This window comes from Papilio polytes, unplaced genomic scaffold (genome assembly GCF_000836215.1).
Source record: "Papilio polytes unplaced genomic scaffold, Ppol_1.0 DF823691.1, whole genome shotgun sequence".
In the NCBI taxonomy this organism is placed as follows: Eukaryota; Metazoa; Arthropoda; class Insecta; order Lepidoptera; family Papilionidae; genus Papilio; species Papilio polytes.
In genome coordinates, this window is record NW_013525513.1 from 3,819,372 (window position 1) to 3,834,357 (window position 14,986).

General features: G+C 34.0%; 5 protein-coding genes across 7 annotated transcripts in view; 2 read left to right on the forward strand and 3 right to left on the reverse strand.

Moving 5' to 3' along the window:
• Window positions 1-6: 6 nt before the first annotated feature.
• LOC106104260 (LIM and senescent cell antigen-like-containing domain protein 2) lies at window positions 7-2,235 on the reverse strand. 2 transcript variants are annotated; one of them, XM_013284255.1, is made up of 5 exons: window positions 2,053-2,235; window positions 1,867-1,954; window positions 660-773; window positions 435-547; window positions 7-342 (listed from the first exon to the last, which is right to left on the reverse strand). In XM_013284255.1, exons 2-5 carry the CDS (start codon window positions 1,872-1,874, stop codon window positions 86-88), a joined length of 492 nt encoding a protein of 163 aa, XP_013139709.1. In that variant the 5' UTR covers window positions 1,875-1,954; window positions 2,053-2,235; the 3' UTR covers window positions 7-85. The 2 variants fall into 2 exon arrangements, with proteins under 2 accessions (XP_013139709.1, XP_013139710.1); XM_013284256.1 differs by lacking the exon at window positions 1,867-1,954 and having other exon boundaries at window positions 2,053-2,234.
• A 228-nt stretch (window positions 2,236-2,463) lies between these two features.
• On the forward strand, window positions 2,464-3,979 carry LOC106104259 (DNA polymerase delta subunit 3-like). Its single transcript, XM_013284253.1, has one exon. It carries the CDS (start codon window positions 2,580-2,582, stop codon window positions 3,954-3,956), a length of 1,377 nt encoding a protein of 458 aa, XP_013139707.1. The 5' UTR covers window positions 2,464-2,579; the 3' UTR covers window positions 3,957-3,979.
• Window positions 3,980-4,089: 110 nt separating this feature from the next.
• LOC106104258 (TAF5-like RNA polymerase II p300/CBP-associated factor-associated factor 65 kDa subunit 5L) lies at window positions 4,090-7,804 on the reverse strand. 2 transcript variants are annotated; one of them, XM_013284251.1, is made up of 12 exons: window positions 7,635-7,802; window positions 7,407-7,561; window positions 6,946-7,320; window positions 6,636-6,783; window positions 6,482-6,557; window positions 6,158-6,296; window positions 5,837-6,019; window positions 5,603-5,755; window positions 5,371-5,518; window positions 5,076-5,244; window positions 4,629-4,860; window positions 4,090-4,246 (listed from the first exon to the last, which is right to left on the reverse strand). In XM_013284251.1, exons 1-12 carry the CDS (start codon window positions 7,707-7,709, stop codon window positions 4,135-4,137), a joined length of 1,965 nt encoding a protein of 654 aa, XP_013139705.1. In that variant the 5' UTR covers window positions 7,710-7,802; the 3' UTR covers window positions 4,090-4,134. The 2 variants fall into 2 exon arrangements, with proteins under 2 accessions (XP_013139705.1, XP_013139706.1); XM_013284252.1 differs by lacking the exon at window positions 4,090-4,246 and having other exon boundaries at window positions 4,788-4,860; window positions 5,358-5,518; window positions 7,635-7,804.
• A 508-nt stretch (window positions 7,805-8,312) lies between these two features.
• LOC106104244 (kynurenine formamidase-like) lies at window positions 8,313-10,878 on the forward strand. The gene is made up of 5 exons (XM_013284226.1): window positions 8,313-8,646; window positions 9,714-9,835; window positions 10,017-10,208; window positions 10,306-10,482; window positions 10,733-10,878. The coding sequence occupies exons 1-5, from the start codon at window positions 8,441-8,443 to the stop codon at window positions 10,837-10,839; spliced, it is 804 nt and encodes a 267-aa protein (XP_013139680.1). The 5' UTR covers window positions 8,313-8,440; the 3' UTR covers window positions 10,840-10,878.
• An 83-nt stretch (window positions 10,879-10,961) lies between these two features.
• Window positions 10,962-14,986, reverse strand: part of LOC106104065 — a 12,387-nt gene continuing 8,362 nt past the window's right edge. Inside the window, exons 18-21 of the mRNA XM_013284003.1 lie at window positions 14,898-14,986; window positions 13,622-14,408; window positions 12,991-13,262; window positions 10,962-12,455 (exon numbers count right to left, since the gene is read on the reverse strand). Of these exons, the coding sequence (XP_013139457.1) occupies window positions 11,117-12,455; window positions 12,991-13,262; window positions 13,622-14,408; window positions 14,898-14,986 (2,487 nt within the window). The 3' untranslated portion in view covers window positions 10,962-11,116. The remainder of the gene's footprint in view (window positions 12,456-12,990; window positions 13,263-13,621; window positions 14,409-14,897) is intronic.

Here is a 14,986-nt window from a genome sequence, read left to right on the forward strand (position 1 = left end):
TTACTTATCCCCTCCAGAGGCGTAGAAATCTCGCCAAGGTTGTTAAAATTAGGTTAATTAGTGCTAAAACTGGTACTGGTAATATTTAGTAGTAAATATTTGAGAGATTTAATAATCGTGATAGTAGGAACAGTGATTGTGGTACCGACTGGCACTTGTGGCACATGTAGTTCTGCAGGCCGTCAGCCTTGAGGCGCGCGTTGCAGGCGTGGCAGAGCGCGCGGCCGGCGTTCTTGATGAACCCGGCGTCCGCCAGCTCCGCGCTGCACTCCTCGCACCGGAAGCACGCCGGGTGCCAGTTCGCATTCATCGCCTTTATCACACGCCCGATCACAAACTCACCTATACATACAACCTAATATAGACCTATGTTTTGGAAAATTGTATAGTTAATTTTGAAACTATTAGAAGTATATAATAATTTTAATACATACCACATTTGCCACAACAAGGGGCGAATAGCACTTGGAAATCTCGTTCGCAGTATTTACGACCTTCGAATTCATAAAATACACCCTCGGGAAATACACGAAAGCATTGCGCACATCTGTGAAATCATACATTTTGTGGAAAAATAGGTACAATAGTTAAAATATACCAATAAGTTCTCAACATGAATTCTAATCAATTTTTTTGTTTCTTAACAAATAAGTACTTACACAAAACAGTTAGTATGCCAAAGCTCTCCATTAGAATTGACAATCTTTTCATTGGTCTCAAAGCCATCCCCACAACGGGTGCAAAACATATTGTCTAAAGACATGGTAGCAATTCTAAAAGGAATAAATAAGAAAATATTAATAAAAAAATATATGTGTTACTAGACTAATATTATGTGATGTTAAATTGGAACATGTTTATAGCATACAAAAATTTTTAGTTGTGAAAGAATCTAATAGGAACCAACAATGGGTAAATGTTTCAATTAGTTTCTTTTCAATTAACATGAGAATCTTAAAATAAAACAAAATCAACTGCCTATTGAGATGTCATAAGTAAAGCATACAAAGTTTTAAATTGATCACTTCTAAGGTAATATTTTTTTTTGCTTTAAAACCAGAAAAATAAACATGGTTTGAACTTTTTTACCATCATCTTGGAACAGTCAATGAAAATTAGGTAAATTTGTTTTGTGCCTTCTTTGGTGAAAATATAAGTTTGAAAGGATGATGTACAAAAATAACAGTGAACAAAAGAAGTGTTAAATTAAATATATGAGCTAATGAGCATGTAAGTATAAGAAAGTGATTTCCAGTTAAATGTTGCAGTACTATGTTAATAACTACCAATTGTTGACATTTTTTTCTACTAGCTACTACTAAGTTTTACTTAAATGCAATATATGAATTGCAACATGCAACCTATGAAAACAATATTAAGTTGTCTCTCTTTATCATCATAACTTTTATCTGAAATTTTTTTTTAGTTTTATAGAACAGCTAATTTTCTTTTACCCAAATATTGTATATGGTCATTTTTGACTACTAATCTTTGTGATATTAAATAAAATAGGGATAATTCACACATATTTTTATCCTCACAAGTACATTGTATCCTGTATTTTTCCTTGAATGACATCATTATCAATCACATGAATGTGATTCATGTTGCAAACAAGCAAATTGACCTCCCATATATTGAACTATTCTTTGAAAGATTGTTTTTCATTTTTTTTGACACATTTCAATAAACTATGAGGCTGGTTATGTACTCAAAAGTTAGTTAAAGTTTAGATAACTTTATTAGAGCTGTAGTTACATGAATTGTGATATTAATAACTATTTATTACATGATTTGTGAACATATGGCAGTGGGTTTTAAGAATCCATTTTAGTGGACCACTCCCAATATTCGAGAGTTGCTTACCCTGGCATTTTTGCCTCTAAGTCAATATTAATATACTCAAACGTTGCTCAGTAACTTCTCTGGCAAGTGTATTAACCCTTCCCGTACCCTGATGAAACAAATTCATAAAACTATGCATTTAAAATATTTCTTTTACAAGTTCAAATGATGTAATGTACCAAAATAGATGTTTGTAATAATACTTACGGATGTATTTGCTGAATCGAACGTAAACAATCTTTTACTTGATTGGCAATTATAAATTTCTTAATCTAATTACAAGTATTGCCAATAAAACTAGATGTAAATCCAAAGCAAAAGTAAAATAAAGTTAAAGTTTGCTTAAAGTAGCAAAGTTCTCATAAACCATAAACGTCAAACATATTATTTTATTTTTATTTCCTAGAAATGTCACGACAAAGATTAAACAAAGATAGCCAACGACTCTGTGATCGAGGATGTCTATGGGCAGTGGTCGTTCGCCATTTTAGCGAATTCATGTGGCTGCTTGCCACTTTAAGATATAAAAATTAATAAAAACAACTGGGTTCCTCGTAGAGTTGGGAGTTTAGAGTTTCTTTAGAAAATGAGAAAACAAACTTTAAGTCATGATTAATATGTCAATGTCAAATATTTGTTTGTCAGTGTCAAATATATGCGCTAAAATTTTCAAACGCCTTTTTTAATAGTACGCTCTTTTAAGAATATCTAATGTGCTTCTAGGAGAAAACATAATGGCAAATCTAAATACGTTACAAGATATGATACTAGACGAAGAAAAACTAGTAACGTATATTTCTCTAAGCAAAGAACTTTGTATTCATGTAAACGAAAGTAAAATGTTGTTGCAACAGTTTGTTGATGACATGCGCCAGAAAAAACCTAAAGCTGATCTTACAGTTAGTTATATAGTGTCTGGTCTCAACAGTAAGAATTCAGCTAGAACAGCAGTGTGCACTGAAGCTGAACTGGAACCGTTTAAGAAGGATTTCAAGACAATATTTTACGCACACATATACAGTGTTGCCAAAGGCAGTTCCATTCTTGATAATGCGTCTTTATTAGCTACTAATAAATTAGATGACTTGATTTTATGTACTGGAATCATAAAAAACAATAATTGCATAAAGCGGACAGCAGATGAAATAGGAACTCTCAAATCTAACAGTCAAGATATTTTATTAAATGTTGAAAACAATACACATACTGTCCAGAAGAAAATTAAAAAGGAAAATGATATACAAAAATCATCTAAGGAACCGGAGACAAAAAAAGTTGAAGCTAGGCCTTCTGAAACAAAGTTAGCTAACAATATAAAGAGTGAAAATTGTTCTCCAAAAAAGAGTACAACAAGCAAACAAAAGGTAAACAATGTTAGCATAAAACAAAAGGGTATTGCAGGGTTCTTTAGTAAGGCAAATGAGAATTCTAGTAATAAAAATGTGACGGAGGAGAGAAAAATGGAATTAAACACTGCAAAAGATAAGCCAAAAACAGAAATAAAAGAAGAAAACACATCTGAAGATATTGTAATGTCTGATGTACAAGCAGATTCAAAAGATAAACAAGTACAAAAAGCTGTTGAAAACAATATAACCACTAACAAATACCATAAAAAAGATAATTCTAGTAAAGTGAAAACATCACCTGATATTAAGAAAAATATGACAGTTGACAAAAAAAGGAAGAGAATTGTTGTACAATCTGATAGTGAGAGTGAGAATGAAGTTGATAATGATCCATTTGTGAATGAAGACCAAACAGAGGTACAGAATGAATCTGATGATGAAATACCTCCCACTCCAACTATTGATACAATCAAAATTACATCAGGTATCCTCAATCCTAAAAAGAGAAGAAAGCTTGTTGACAAAACATACACTAGTGAAGATGGATATATCTTAACAAAGAAGGAAGAAGTATATGAAAGTTGTTCAGAAAATGAGGAAGAAATAAGTAAAGAAAATGTTGCAACAAAACATGTTCAAAAAATTAAACTAGAAACTTCACCGAAACAGAAGAAAAATGAAGTTAAACATGCAAAGAAAAAGATTTCACCTCCTAAATCGGGAAAACAACAAACATTAATGAACTTTTTTAAGAAATCTTGATTTTATCTTATTTCATATACTAATATAAAAGGGAAAGTTTATATACATTGCTTGTTAAAACATCTGAATCAATTATAAATCATGGTGTATTTAAAATTCACTGTGTTATTGTTTTTGGGAAGAAAACAAGTTATTGATACTATTCTTTTATTATGTATGTAAACATTATTATAAGTATTTATCTATTAGTTCCGATGGCAACAAGCCACTCTGGGTGTACTTGTACATCAACTAAATAGGAGCATTTTGTATTGTAGGTCGTGGTCAGCATATCTGGACTAGTTGCTTGCCTGAAACAAATACATTTATTTCAACAAAACTATACCATTTAATAACTCTTCACTTAATCCAATGTACCAAATGCTTCAGATATTTTTTTTTAGCTTGTGTTTGGTTTAGAATTATGATGAAGTTAAGTTTACCAAGTAAACTCAATGCAAGCCATTATTTCTATTAGAACGAATGAGAAAAAATATAAGAGAATAAGTTCTTTTTTCTTTTCAGTCTGTCTTATTGTTATTTATTTTTAATGTAGTAGTAATTTGTGTATCGGAAAGAAATTGAATTTGAGTTAATGTAACATTTTTATTAATAAAAATGTTAATGATTTTTTGTCTTTTCTATCATGAACCTATAGGCTAAAATATGAGAAAACATTTTGAAACATCTTACTTGTTTTTAGAATGGCTATCCCATGCAATCTTCACAACTCCGTCCATTCCAGCTGAGCATAAGAGAGAATTATCAACAGAAGTATTGCTGGGGTCTAACACAATCCTATTGGTGAGACTCGCTTTGCCCACTGCTGACCAGTCCAATGATGTTATTTTACCATGGTGCCCCCGATGTTCTTGTACACATGTGCAAGCAGCTAGATCCCAAACTTTAATCTTTTTATCATCACCTAGAAACATATAAGCCATTTAATTTATTAACATAAGTGATGGTAAGTTAAAATTCGATGACTTAACTAAAACCTGTGCACATTTATTCAAATATTAAAGGATAACTAATTGCTTTTAGACTATTCGTTGGTTTTTGGTCAATTGTGTCATCATCAGTCGCACTTTAAGTCATTTAAGTCAATATGCAATGGATACAGAGTATTAGTTTGTTGACCTGCGCTGGCGAGGTGCGTGCCGGCGGGCGCGAAGGCGAGCGCGCGCACGGCGGCGCGGTGTCCGCACAGCACGCGCACGAGCCGCGCGTCGCACACCGCCCACAGCCGCACGCTGCGGTCCGCGCCGCCGCTCGCCATGTACGCCTCGTTCGGGTGGAACTTCACGCACTGACAACAATAACTCACCCTATAGTGAAGAACTTGGTCCTTCCCAAGTCGGATAATGACAATCTTGTAGCTTGAATCATTGCCAAAGATTGTTATATATATATTAATATTACATTTGTAACGAACCGTGACATCTGACATATGTCCAACGAATACACGAACAGGGAACGTCCTATCGAGGGACCATAATTTCGCCGTTTTATCGTTCGACCCGGTAACAATGAATAAACCATTTTTCGACACATCCATGCACCATATGGGATAATTGTGACCTCTGAAATAAATCAAAATGCGTTAATCAATCAAAATAATATGTTTAGGAAAATAAACCTGTTAATAACAACCAAATTCAATTTACCTATATATAGAAGCGCAAGAGTAATCCGAAAGTCTCCAGGCTCTCATAGTATTGTCATGTGATGCAGACAAAACAAGTTGTTCTCTTGCTAAAATGCTAACTGCTTGCACTGGGCCAGAATGTCCTCGTAGTGGCAACCCTGTACCTATCTGGCTAAAATTGTGAAACCATAGACGTAATTATGTCAATGTTCCTCTTTTTACTTAAAAAAATAAAAGAGATGCATATATTTACAAGGTGCTATCATCTGGCGCTTCAGGTTCAGAGGGCACATGGCAGGCGAGCTCTATCTCTGATATGTTACGGTTAATCCTGCGCTTAGCATTGTTTTGTCCAAGCTCCCATAACCTGATCTCCGAATTGCTAAACCCACCGCACAGCAGGTTGCAGCTTGCATCCGTCTTAGCACACACTAAGCTGGAACAATGGATCACAGGAACAACATTTAAAAATTAAAATTATTAATACATTTTTTTTCATTACAAAGGCAGAAACAAGCAAGATTGTCACTAAATCATCATATTTGAGTGTATCAAAATAACAAATGTTACTTACTGAGTATCTGGTGCAGCTATTTTATATAATTTCAGTGGTGCCATAGATTCTCTAACACCTTTTATTGCATCCTGCAGTTCTCTGAGATCTTTATCCACATTCTGACATTCTGCATGACCATTGCATTTTGAAAATATATCTAAAAAGATTAAAGGCAAATAAATAAAATTGTCTTGATATTTATTGATCTGTTTTATATTATTGTTGGTATTCAGATTAGAAAAAGTTTTTTTTTTCCAAATTATTTATTAAGGTTGATCTTAATAAAAACTTCATTATAATAAATATTAATAGTATTAATTCATTATTATATGTATCAAATACCGTTTTTATCCATTGGCTTTTCATCATTATTCACTGTATGTGAATTGACATCTTCATTGTGAGATTCATCATCTTCCTGAAAAATGTTAATAAGAAAAAAATATAATGATTGTGGAAAAGAATTCATATTTTGTTTGAATAAAAAGATACTTACAGAATTCTTTTTATTTGAATCATTGTTCATGTCAATGTGGAACCAAGTTTGCAAAACTTGTATTAACAACACATGACCATGTTTTGCTAAATACGCCTTCAACATGTTTAGAGAATCTTGTGATAGATAAATATCATATTTACAAGACCTATAAAACAATAAACATGTAAAAAAAAGTTTGGTAAATACATACTTTTATAAAAAATAAAAAGAAATAAGCCTAATGGTTTTTAAGTAATTCTCATAGCTAGTAGTTGTTGATAAAAAAAGGTTTGATTAAATTTATAAAACTTACAAAAACGTGCTTTACCTGAAAGCTGCTATAGTAGGTCTTGATTCTATTTCCTGTAATGTATATACTGTACCAATATCATCTAACAGTTGGTTCATATAATCCTTTTCTGGAGTTTCATTGTCAATTGTACCATTTTGCAAAGAGTTAAACAGTTGTTCTAAGCTATTTGGTCTGTATAATGCTGATGGTAAGTTTCCATCAATAGGTTGGTGATATGACAGATCTTTTTGTGGCAATGTTGCTATGTGCCTCTTGAGAAACATTTGTGCGGCCCCGCCATGCCCTCCACGAAGCATTTCCAAATAAAGATGACATAGTAATGGTGCTAATAAACTAAGCAATTCATTTTTTACTGTCTCTATCTTTATTTCTTTAATGTAATTAAACAGTCTGAAATAATTAACATAAATTAAGTACATCAGCATTAAAATTAAATGAAACGATGAAGATTTTAAGGTGAAAAAAATGTATCTTACTTTGTATATTGTACATCATATTGAGCGGAATCATTATTAATGCAAGAAAAGAGGATGGAGTTTGCTCGACTTGATTCACATTGAACAATAGTGGCGACTGCCATTTCTTCAGCACTGCGACTTGTGGAATTGCTATTATTAAATATTTCAATGTCCTGCAATAATTATTTCGATGAAATATCCATTAATAGAGTTATTGATATATATAACACATGACAAAATACTTACAGGATAATTTCGTCGTTCTAAGTAGGAAGCAACAGCCGCTTTAACAGCATCGTTACGAGTTCTCTTCATCGACATATAATTCAAAATGCAATAGGTATTTTAAATAATATTTTTATTATACAGTAACGTTGTTTACAAGCACCAGGCACAAAAACCAAAAACGTACATTATTGGCAGTTGACAGTGACATAATTTCATTGACAGTTAACACTACAGAAGCAAAAGCAGTGGACATGATACTGCACCCAGTAAAATTTTTGCTTAAAATTTTATTATCATTAATCATTTTATTGAAAACATTATCTTACTAATATCATAATATTGTAGCCGAAAGCTTAAATCGATGAGTGGCTGTTTTTGGCAAACACGTTGTATAGTATATGGCCTTTAAAAATATGAAGGCTACTAATTAAGTTCTTAATTAATTAGCGAGTTACTAGAAATTCGAAAGTTGTAAAATATATGTAATAATTAAACTAGAAACTCACATAGACAACTCAAAAACTACTTCTAAGATGTTCATCATAACATTGTATCACATTATGATAAGCATGTATGAAGAGAATTCATACGAAAAATGTTTACCACTAGCCCCCCTTGATCATCGGCCTGTCCCTCCCCCTTGACAATTGGGTGACTCCCCCCTAGACCAACGGCTGGCGACGCATATATATATAATCATATATATATCATATAAGTATATAATCACGAGAACAGTATTTAGCTTTGTTTTTTGTGTTTGTCGCTTTCTCTATTTATATTTCATCGAAGCTAAGATACGACAAACAGAAACGTTTTGCTTAATTATGGATTACCTAACACTCGCGGCTTTGTGGTTTTTGTTACTTGGTTGTACATTGGCGGATAAAAGATTAAATGAAGTTTTATTTAGTGGAGATTACGAATTTATCGATTTAACATATCCATTTGATAATCAAACAATTTATTGGCTTGGTAGTGAAGAGTTTAAATTTACAAAGAAAACAGCAATGTTTCAACGTGATGGCTCATGGTAAGCTACCAGCACCGTTCTGTAATTTAATTTTTTTTTCACCATTAATTGCATTGAGAAATCCAGAATAATGTCCTAAATAATTTGCACGGTAAATCGCAATTGAGCACCAGCCTGTACAGTTTCTCCATCTCTTAAGTTGTGATTAAATGAGAACTGCCTTTTTTATTTAATTACATGCGTAAGATGGGGATCGAGATGAAGATGCTCTATGTTTATTTTAATGAAAACGGAAAAATTTAAACCGTACACGCGCATCTATTTTTAGAGATGGTACTTTTCATACATAATCTTTCAAACCATATCTGTTTCTTCGTCTTCTCTGGAAAGCTAAAGTTAACAAATAAGCAGAATAAATATCTAATTTATAGATACAATAAAAAAAAACATAAGGTTGATTCTAAGGCTGGTTGATATAAAATTATTATGTACATACTTATTTATTTCAAATGTGTTAATTTGACCTCTGGCCAATGTTATCGTCTATTATCATTGTTCGACTCTTGCTTGTTTGCTCAAAGTGAATGAACCAAAATTCTAATTGTGCACTTACTATTTATACTGATAGTGCTCAGAGAAATATTTAAATACTCAATGGTGAAAAAAAAAGAGGTCTCTATCTCAATCGATCAGGCATGTTGCAGTTTAGTCAAAGTAATCCAGCAACAGAACAGTTTAGTCGACAATCTTACTAATTGTATAAATGTGTAGTTTAGATGGATTTATGGATGTTTGTTAAGGTTAGTAGCCTAAACTGCTAAGAGGATCTCGATGAAATTTGGCATAGAAGTAGAAGATAGTCGGGAAGAACACATAGGCCACTTATTTTTTTTAAATTCCACGCGGATGGAGTCGCGGGCGAAAGCTAGTGATGTCATAATTAAACGAATACCTAATTTTCGTCTGTCGAAAAAGTCTGGATTCTTAGCACGCTTTACACACGACCATACCAGAACGGCAGTAGACGCAACGACGTACGAAATAGAAAGAGTAAATCCATGGATAAGGAGACAACTTCTGAAGTAGTCGTAATATGTACCGTAGTTTTAATGCTATGTGGGTTACAGGTACGCTTCAAACGACTTTACCGCTGGCGAGCATGGTGGTACGCATATTGATGCTCCTTATCATTTTGCGGTCCAGGGTCTACAAGTTGGACAGATCCCACTCAATAAACTCATAGTACCACGTAAGTTTGCTACTTTTATTAAAGCGATTCAAATACCTAAATAATTCCTAAGGTTAATATCGATTTCTGATAGGAAAAAAATCTATTCACTATTATTATATACCCTAGTATTTCTGAGAATGTGCTGTTTCTTAGGATTACACGATTTCCAAATCCGAAGTAGTAATTGTTTTGTTTTCAGTTATAATTGTAGACATAGCTTCCAAGGTTAATGATGACCCAAATTTCGTTCTCTACAAGCACCACTTGGATTACATGCTGAACGACAACCTGGGCAGGCCATGTATAATTATATTTAAATTTGGTTGGAGCAAATTTTCTTGGGATAAGAAGAGATATTTGGGAATAAATAACGGAGGGCTGAATTTCCCAGGTACATTAGTTTGTTGTTGATTAATTCTAATTATTTGAAATCTGTGGACTACATCATAACCCATCTATACATATGTACTGTGTATTTTAATTTTTAGGTCTGAGTGCCGAAGTGGCCGAATGGATAGTAACTAGTTACAAAAATGTCGTTGGCGTAGGTGTAGATGTGGCGTCTGTCGACCCCGGATCAAGCACTGATTTCTCTGTGCACAAAATACTTTCAAGAGCTGGGCTTTACAATATCGAGAATGTGAACTTGGAGAGGTCAGTTCCAGGTGGGGACATAAGACCATTTAGTTTTCTTTTTCAACTAGGTCTCACGGAACAGATTCTATTCTGTTATTATTTAGTTTGATTGTTAAATGATCAACAACTACATTAGCTATGAATAGGCTTAAAATAAATAACTATTATTATGTCTTTGTTATTTAGTTATACCAAGGCATAGAAAGCGGCTCCGTGAGAACATGTTTTTTGTTTTTGGAATCTAGAGCAAATGCTGTTTAACAATTATTTTTTTTTTAGATCATGGTTGCACGGCGTTAGTGATGCCAATGAAAATTGCCAAAGGCAGTGGAGCCCCGCTACGACTAGTTGCAATTTGTCCGAAACAAAAACCGGAATTCTTTTAGGATTTCTACACTATAATAATAAATCATTGTCTATATTGACTTTTACTCTATCTGTATCCGCAAAAATCAACTTGCCGCGTGCAAGGCCCCGTAAGGAAGAAAGTTGGTACAAAAACTACTACTTTTGTAATTTTAATTTTTTGTATTCATTGCTACAAAGATATCTCAGATATAGAACAAAAAATCAGCCTTAAAGATAACAAATAACGAAATTAAATTCTGTCATAACGATAATAGCATAATATATGCAAATTTTAACATAGGCAGCTAAGGCCAGTCACTCATCACTAGAACGTAAGAAAATATTATTTTCAATAAGGTCCTTATAAACTAATTCTGATTTTTCATTTCTCAACTCCACCGAAGGAATGTCGTTTACATTATCAATAACTTTAACATTAAATGGTCCTTTATCTAAGAACGTATTTTTATATTCCTCCGCAATAACACTAGTTTCGATTGCTGGATTTACTTGCACGTCGTGCAAAGTAGCCGTTACCGTCAACGGTGGCAAATCAATGAATTTCTCGTTGATCTCTCTCACGTCAGCCAACGTAACGAGTTCTATATTACCGTAGTCAACATATCTAATTTTAATTTGATTAGTATCATTGCTGTACTGGAGTATGGAGGCTCTGTACCACTGGCCGTCTTCGTTGAAAATAGCAAGGCAAGCTTTGTTCTCGAATATTCCGTTCAAAGGCGGCATATCGCTCGCAATCTCTTGCAGCTTTTCAAACATATCCTCGTATTCTTTTATAATTGCTTCATCGTGCAATATAAACAATTCGAAACATTTAAAGTCATTTATCACCGTGATGTTACAAATGAAATTATCATCACTATCAATCACGTTCTTTTTAAAAGATAAAAATTTTCCCGAAAGCATCTTTTTATCTTTTTCCTCCTGTATTAACAAATTCCAATCTTTGCCCTGCAAAGATTCCATACAATAGGAGTCGTTGGCGGATTCAATATCATCCTCTTCGATAATATAATCCGGGGCAGAATCCGATTCGATCGTGGCGGTTTCATCTAGTTCGAACTGTTGGTTGTCGATAGGAGCGAATCTCCTTATTACCGCTTTCGATCCATCACTATACTTCGCCATTTCAAATTCGACCAAATGATCGTTAAACAATAATTTATTGCACGTTAATTCGATAGGATAAATGCCATCAATTGGATTTCCTGTTATTTTTATAAAGCATTTCTTTTCCACGATCGATTTGTGCATGTAGTCCAAAGTTTGTCTGTCCCAGAATTTGTCGACGGGCTCAATGCGGGTTAGTACACATTTAAGCGCTTGTGTGGGTAGTTGATAGAGAGCGATACTTTTCCTTAGGTTGGAGAAGCTGCAAGTTTCATCGTTTCCATAATCGATGTAATGCACTAAACATGTTGAATCTTCTTTGTTAACTTCTAAGACACGGCCTCTGTAAAACTTGTCGTCCAGGTAGTACATGGCGACGCAAGGCTCGCCGACTGACCACGACGCGTATTTTGCTTTATGATCGGGCTTATTGAAGCGAACATCCAATGCTTTTTGTATCATTTCTAATGTTTCTTGCTGTGAGACTTCATGGAGATATATGATGCCATCATTATCTACATACCTGTGGAAATAACGCCATGTAAATTACTGTTTTCTAAGATGTTATGTAATTAAGTATTAATGATGTTTAGCAAAGTTGGGGAATATTGACATGAATTGCATTATATACAAAATTTTTTGTCGTCGATAGATCAGAATATTACAAAATCTATAACTAAAGTGATCAATTTACAATAGGCAATATACATATGACGCCAAATTGTAACAATTTTTTTTTGTACCAGGAATAATAAAAATGAATCGATTGTTGATTTTTTGACCTTGAGATACTTTTTTGTTTTTACATCGAAGTGACATCTCAGCGTATGTTATGAATGGAATAAGACGATTGACGTCAATTGTCTCATGTCAACTCTGGTCGCGTTTTAGTCGCTCGAAAATGGTCGTAATTTTATTTTATTATTTTTAGCTCAATGTTTGAATATTTTCGCGTCAATTTTTTTTTCTGGTTGTTTTATAACAAGTAGAATCGTTTGAAAAAAATATTCCCTATTATTACCAAAAAAATACTTTCGTTTAAATATAAAATATCTTACGTTGGCACACCGACGAATTCTTTGTTTTGAGGTGGTTCCGGAGGCATCCAGTTAGATATGAAGACGGTGTTAGCTTTGTTTGCTTTATCATCAGCGAAGTTAATTTCGCATTCAGGTGAGGATGCGTTAGATCGCTCGTTGTCAGACGGGTCGATGCAAAGAGGTTTCGTAGGCATGGGTTCCAGTTGCAGCCATTCTTCTACGGAGCCTTTAACGTTAAGGAACGACAACATATTGTCGTCCGATTTGTCCTTATCGTTAGGTGTCTCGACCTAAAAATAAAATAGTGATTAAAAATATTAATAAATTATAAGGAAGCGTCCTTCACGTGGTATTAAGAGGAGAAAAAAATGGCCTATTCTACTCACGGATAATTTAGCTTTTAAATGGTGCAAGAATTATTGAAATCGGTTCAGTAGTTTTAGAGTTATTTCAATACATACAAAAATTCAAATCTTTATAATATTGGTATAGATTGGGAATTACATATATTCATATAGTTTGCTATCTAAAAGGACTGAAAGTTGTCATTACAACCTATTAACAAATAGCTAATAGGAAACATTTAGTCTAGATCATCTAGACATAGGATTTGTCTTATTTAAGAAACATTTTCTAGACAAAGGCTTACCTGTTGAGATTTATCAGGTATCGCCAATCCTTGTTCAACAATCTTGTTGTTGAGGCAACGCCACTCCGAGGTGTTGGGCTCGAGCGCGCTGCCCTGTATAGTGTGGTACACCCACATCTCTATCGGCATACTCATATCTTTGAAGTTGCCCATTTTCGTTATGAATACTCTTTTGTATGCATCGAGTAATTCCTTTAAATACTCCTTGGTGAGTGAAGGCCAGTCCTCGCCGTCCGCGGACACAACGCCGGAGAGATGGCACTTCATAGCAGCGTAACCGATAGCAGAGAACTCCTGAGTTAATTCCCTCAAAGTGTTAATAGGGACTGTTTCGACGCAAGCGAAGTCGGAGTAAAATACTTTAGCGTCGTCGCCTTGCACGTCCAGTACAGTAGCGCGTCGCCACGTCTGCGACTGTCGGCACATAGTACAACACTTGTCTCCGACTTTCCAGTTGTTCTTATTCTGAGCCTTTTTTTTTGAATAGTATTTTTGTATATTCTCAAATAAGGTGTTGAATGTCTGCTGTTGATGGACAAGTGATAAATAAATTAGCGAAGGCGATTGATAATAAAGTACTTTCGCCTCTAATCTGAGGGGTCCTTTATCTTTTGCCTCCAGTTGTTCTTTTTTCACTGTACATTTGGGCAACTCCTCCGGCTTCTTTAACACTCTGATTTTATTAGTTTTCTTTTTGGGTGTATCCGAGGATTTCTCTTGGTCCACCGGCAACTTGTTTGTGATCACACAATCTTTTAATACATTTTCTTTGTTAAACATGAATGTTCTGGAAAGAAAAAACTTGGCTTCTACAAACTTAGTTACTGAGTTGCCAAAAGAAATTAGATAGAATACAGATCAAAGTACTGTAAAGCATAGATCGTTCAACCATAAATTTATATTTGTTATAAATGGTTACACTGATATTATATTACAAACTGATTTTTCAAAGAAATTTCACTTTATTTAACGATAGTGTTAACCTTTATAAAAATTATACGATCTTTACTTTATACGAGATATCTATTATTACAGCAACAAAATTTTAAAATAATGGATTCCCTTAGAAGATTATTATAATTTTTTAAATGTAAAAACATAGCTACTTTTAGACAACTTATTTAATTGATACTGTCGCTTTACACTCAGAGCAACATTTCTCGTCAGGACTCAGGATACGCGCCAAGATCCATTCTCCTAGTGAAATTGACAGCTGTCAGCTAGGAACCTGACGTTTATGCCGATAATCTAGAATTTTGTTCTTAACACTACGTACCCTATAGAGACAGCAAACTTGTATTTGACCATTTCAGTGTTAATACAGTGCAGTTCATTGTCGGTGTCGGGGCTGTCTGCGCTGTCGGG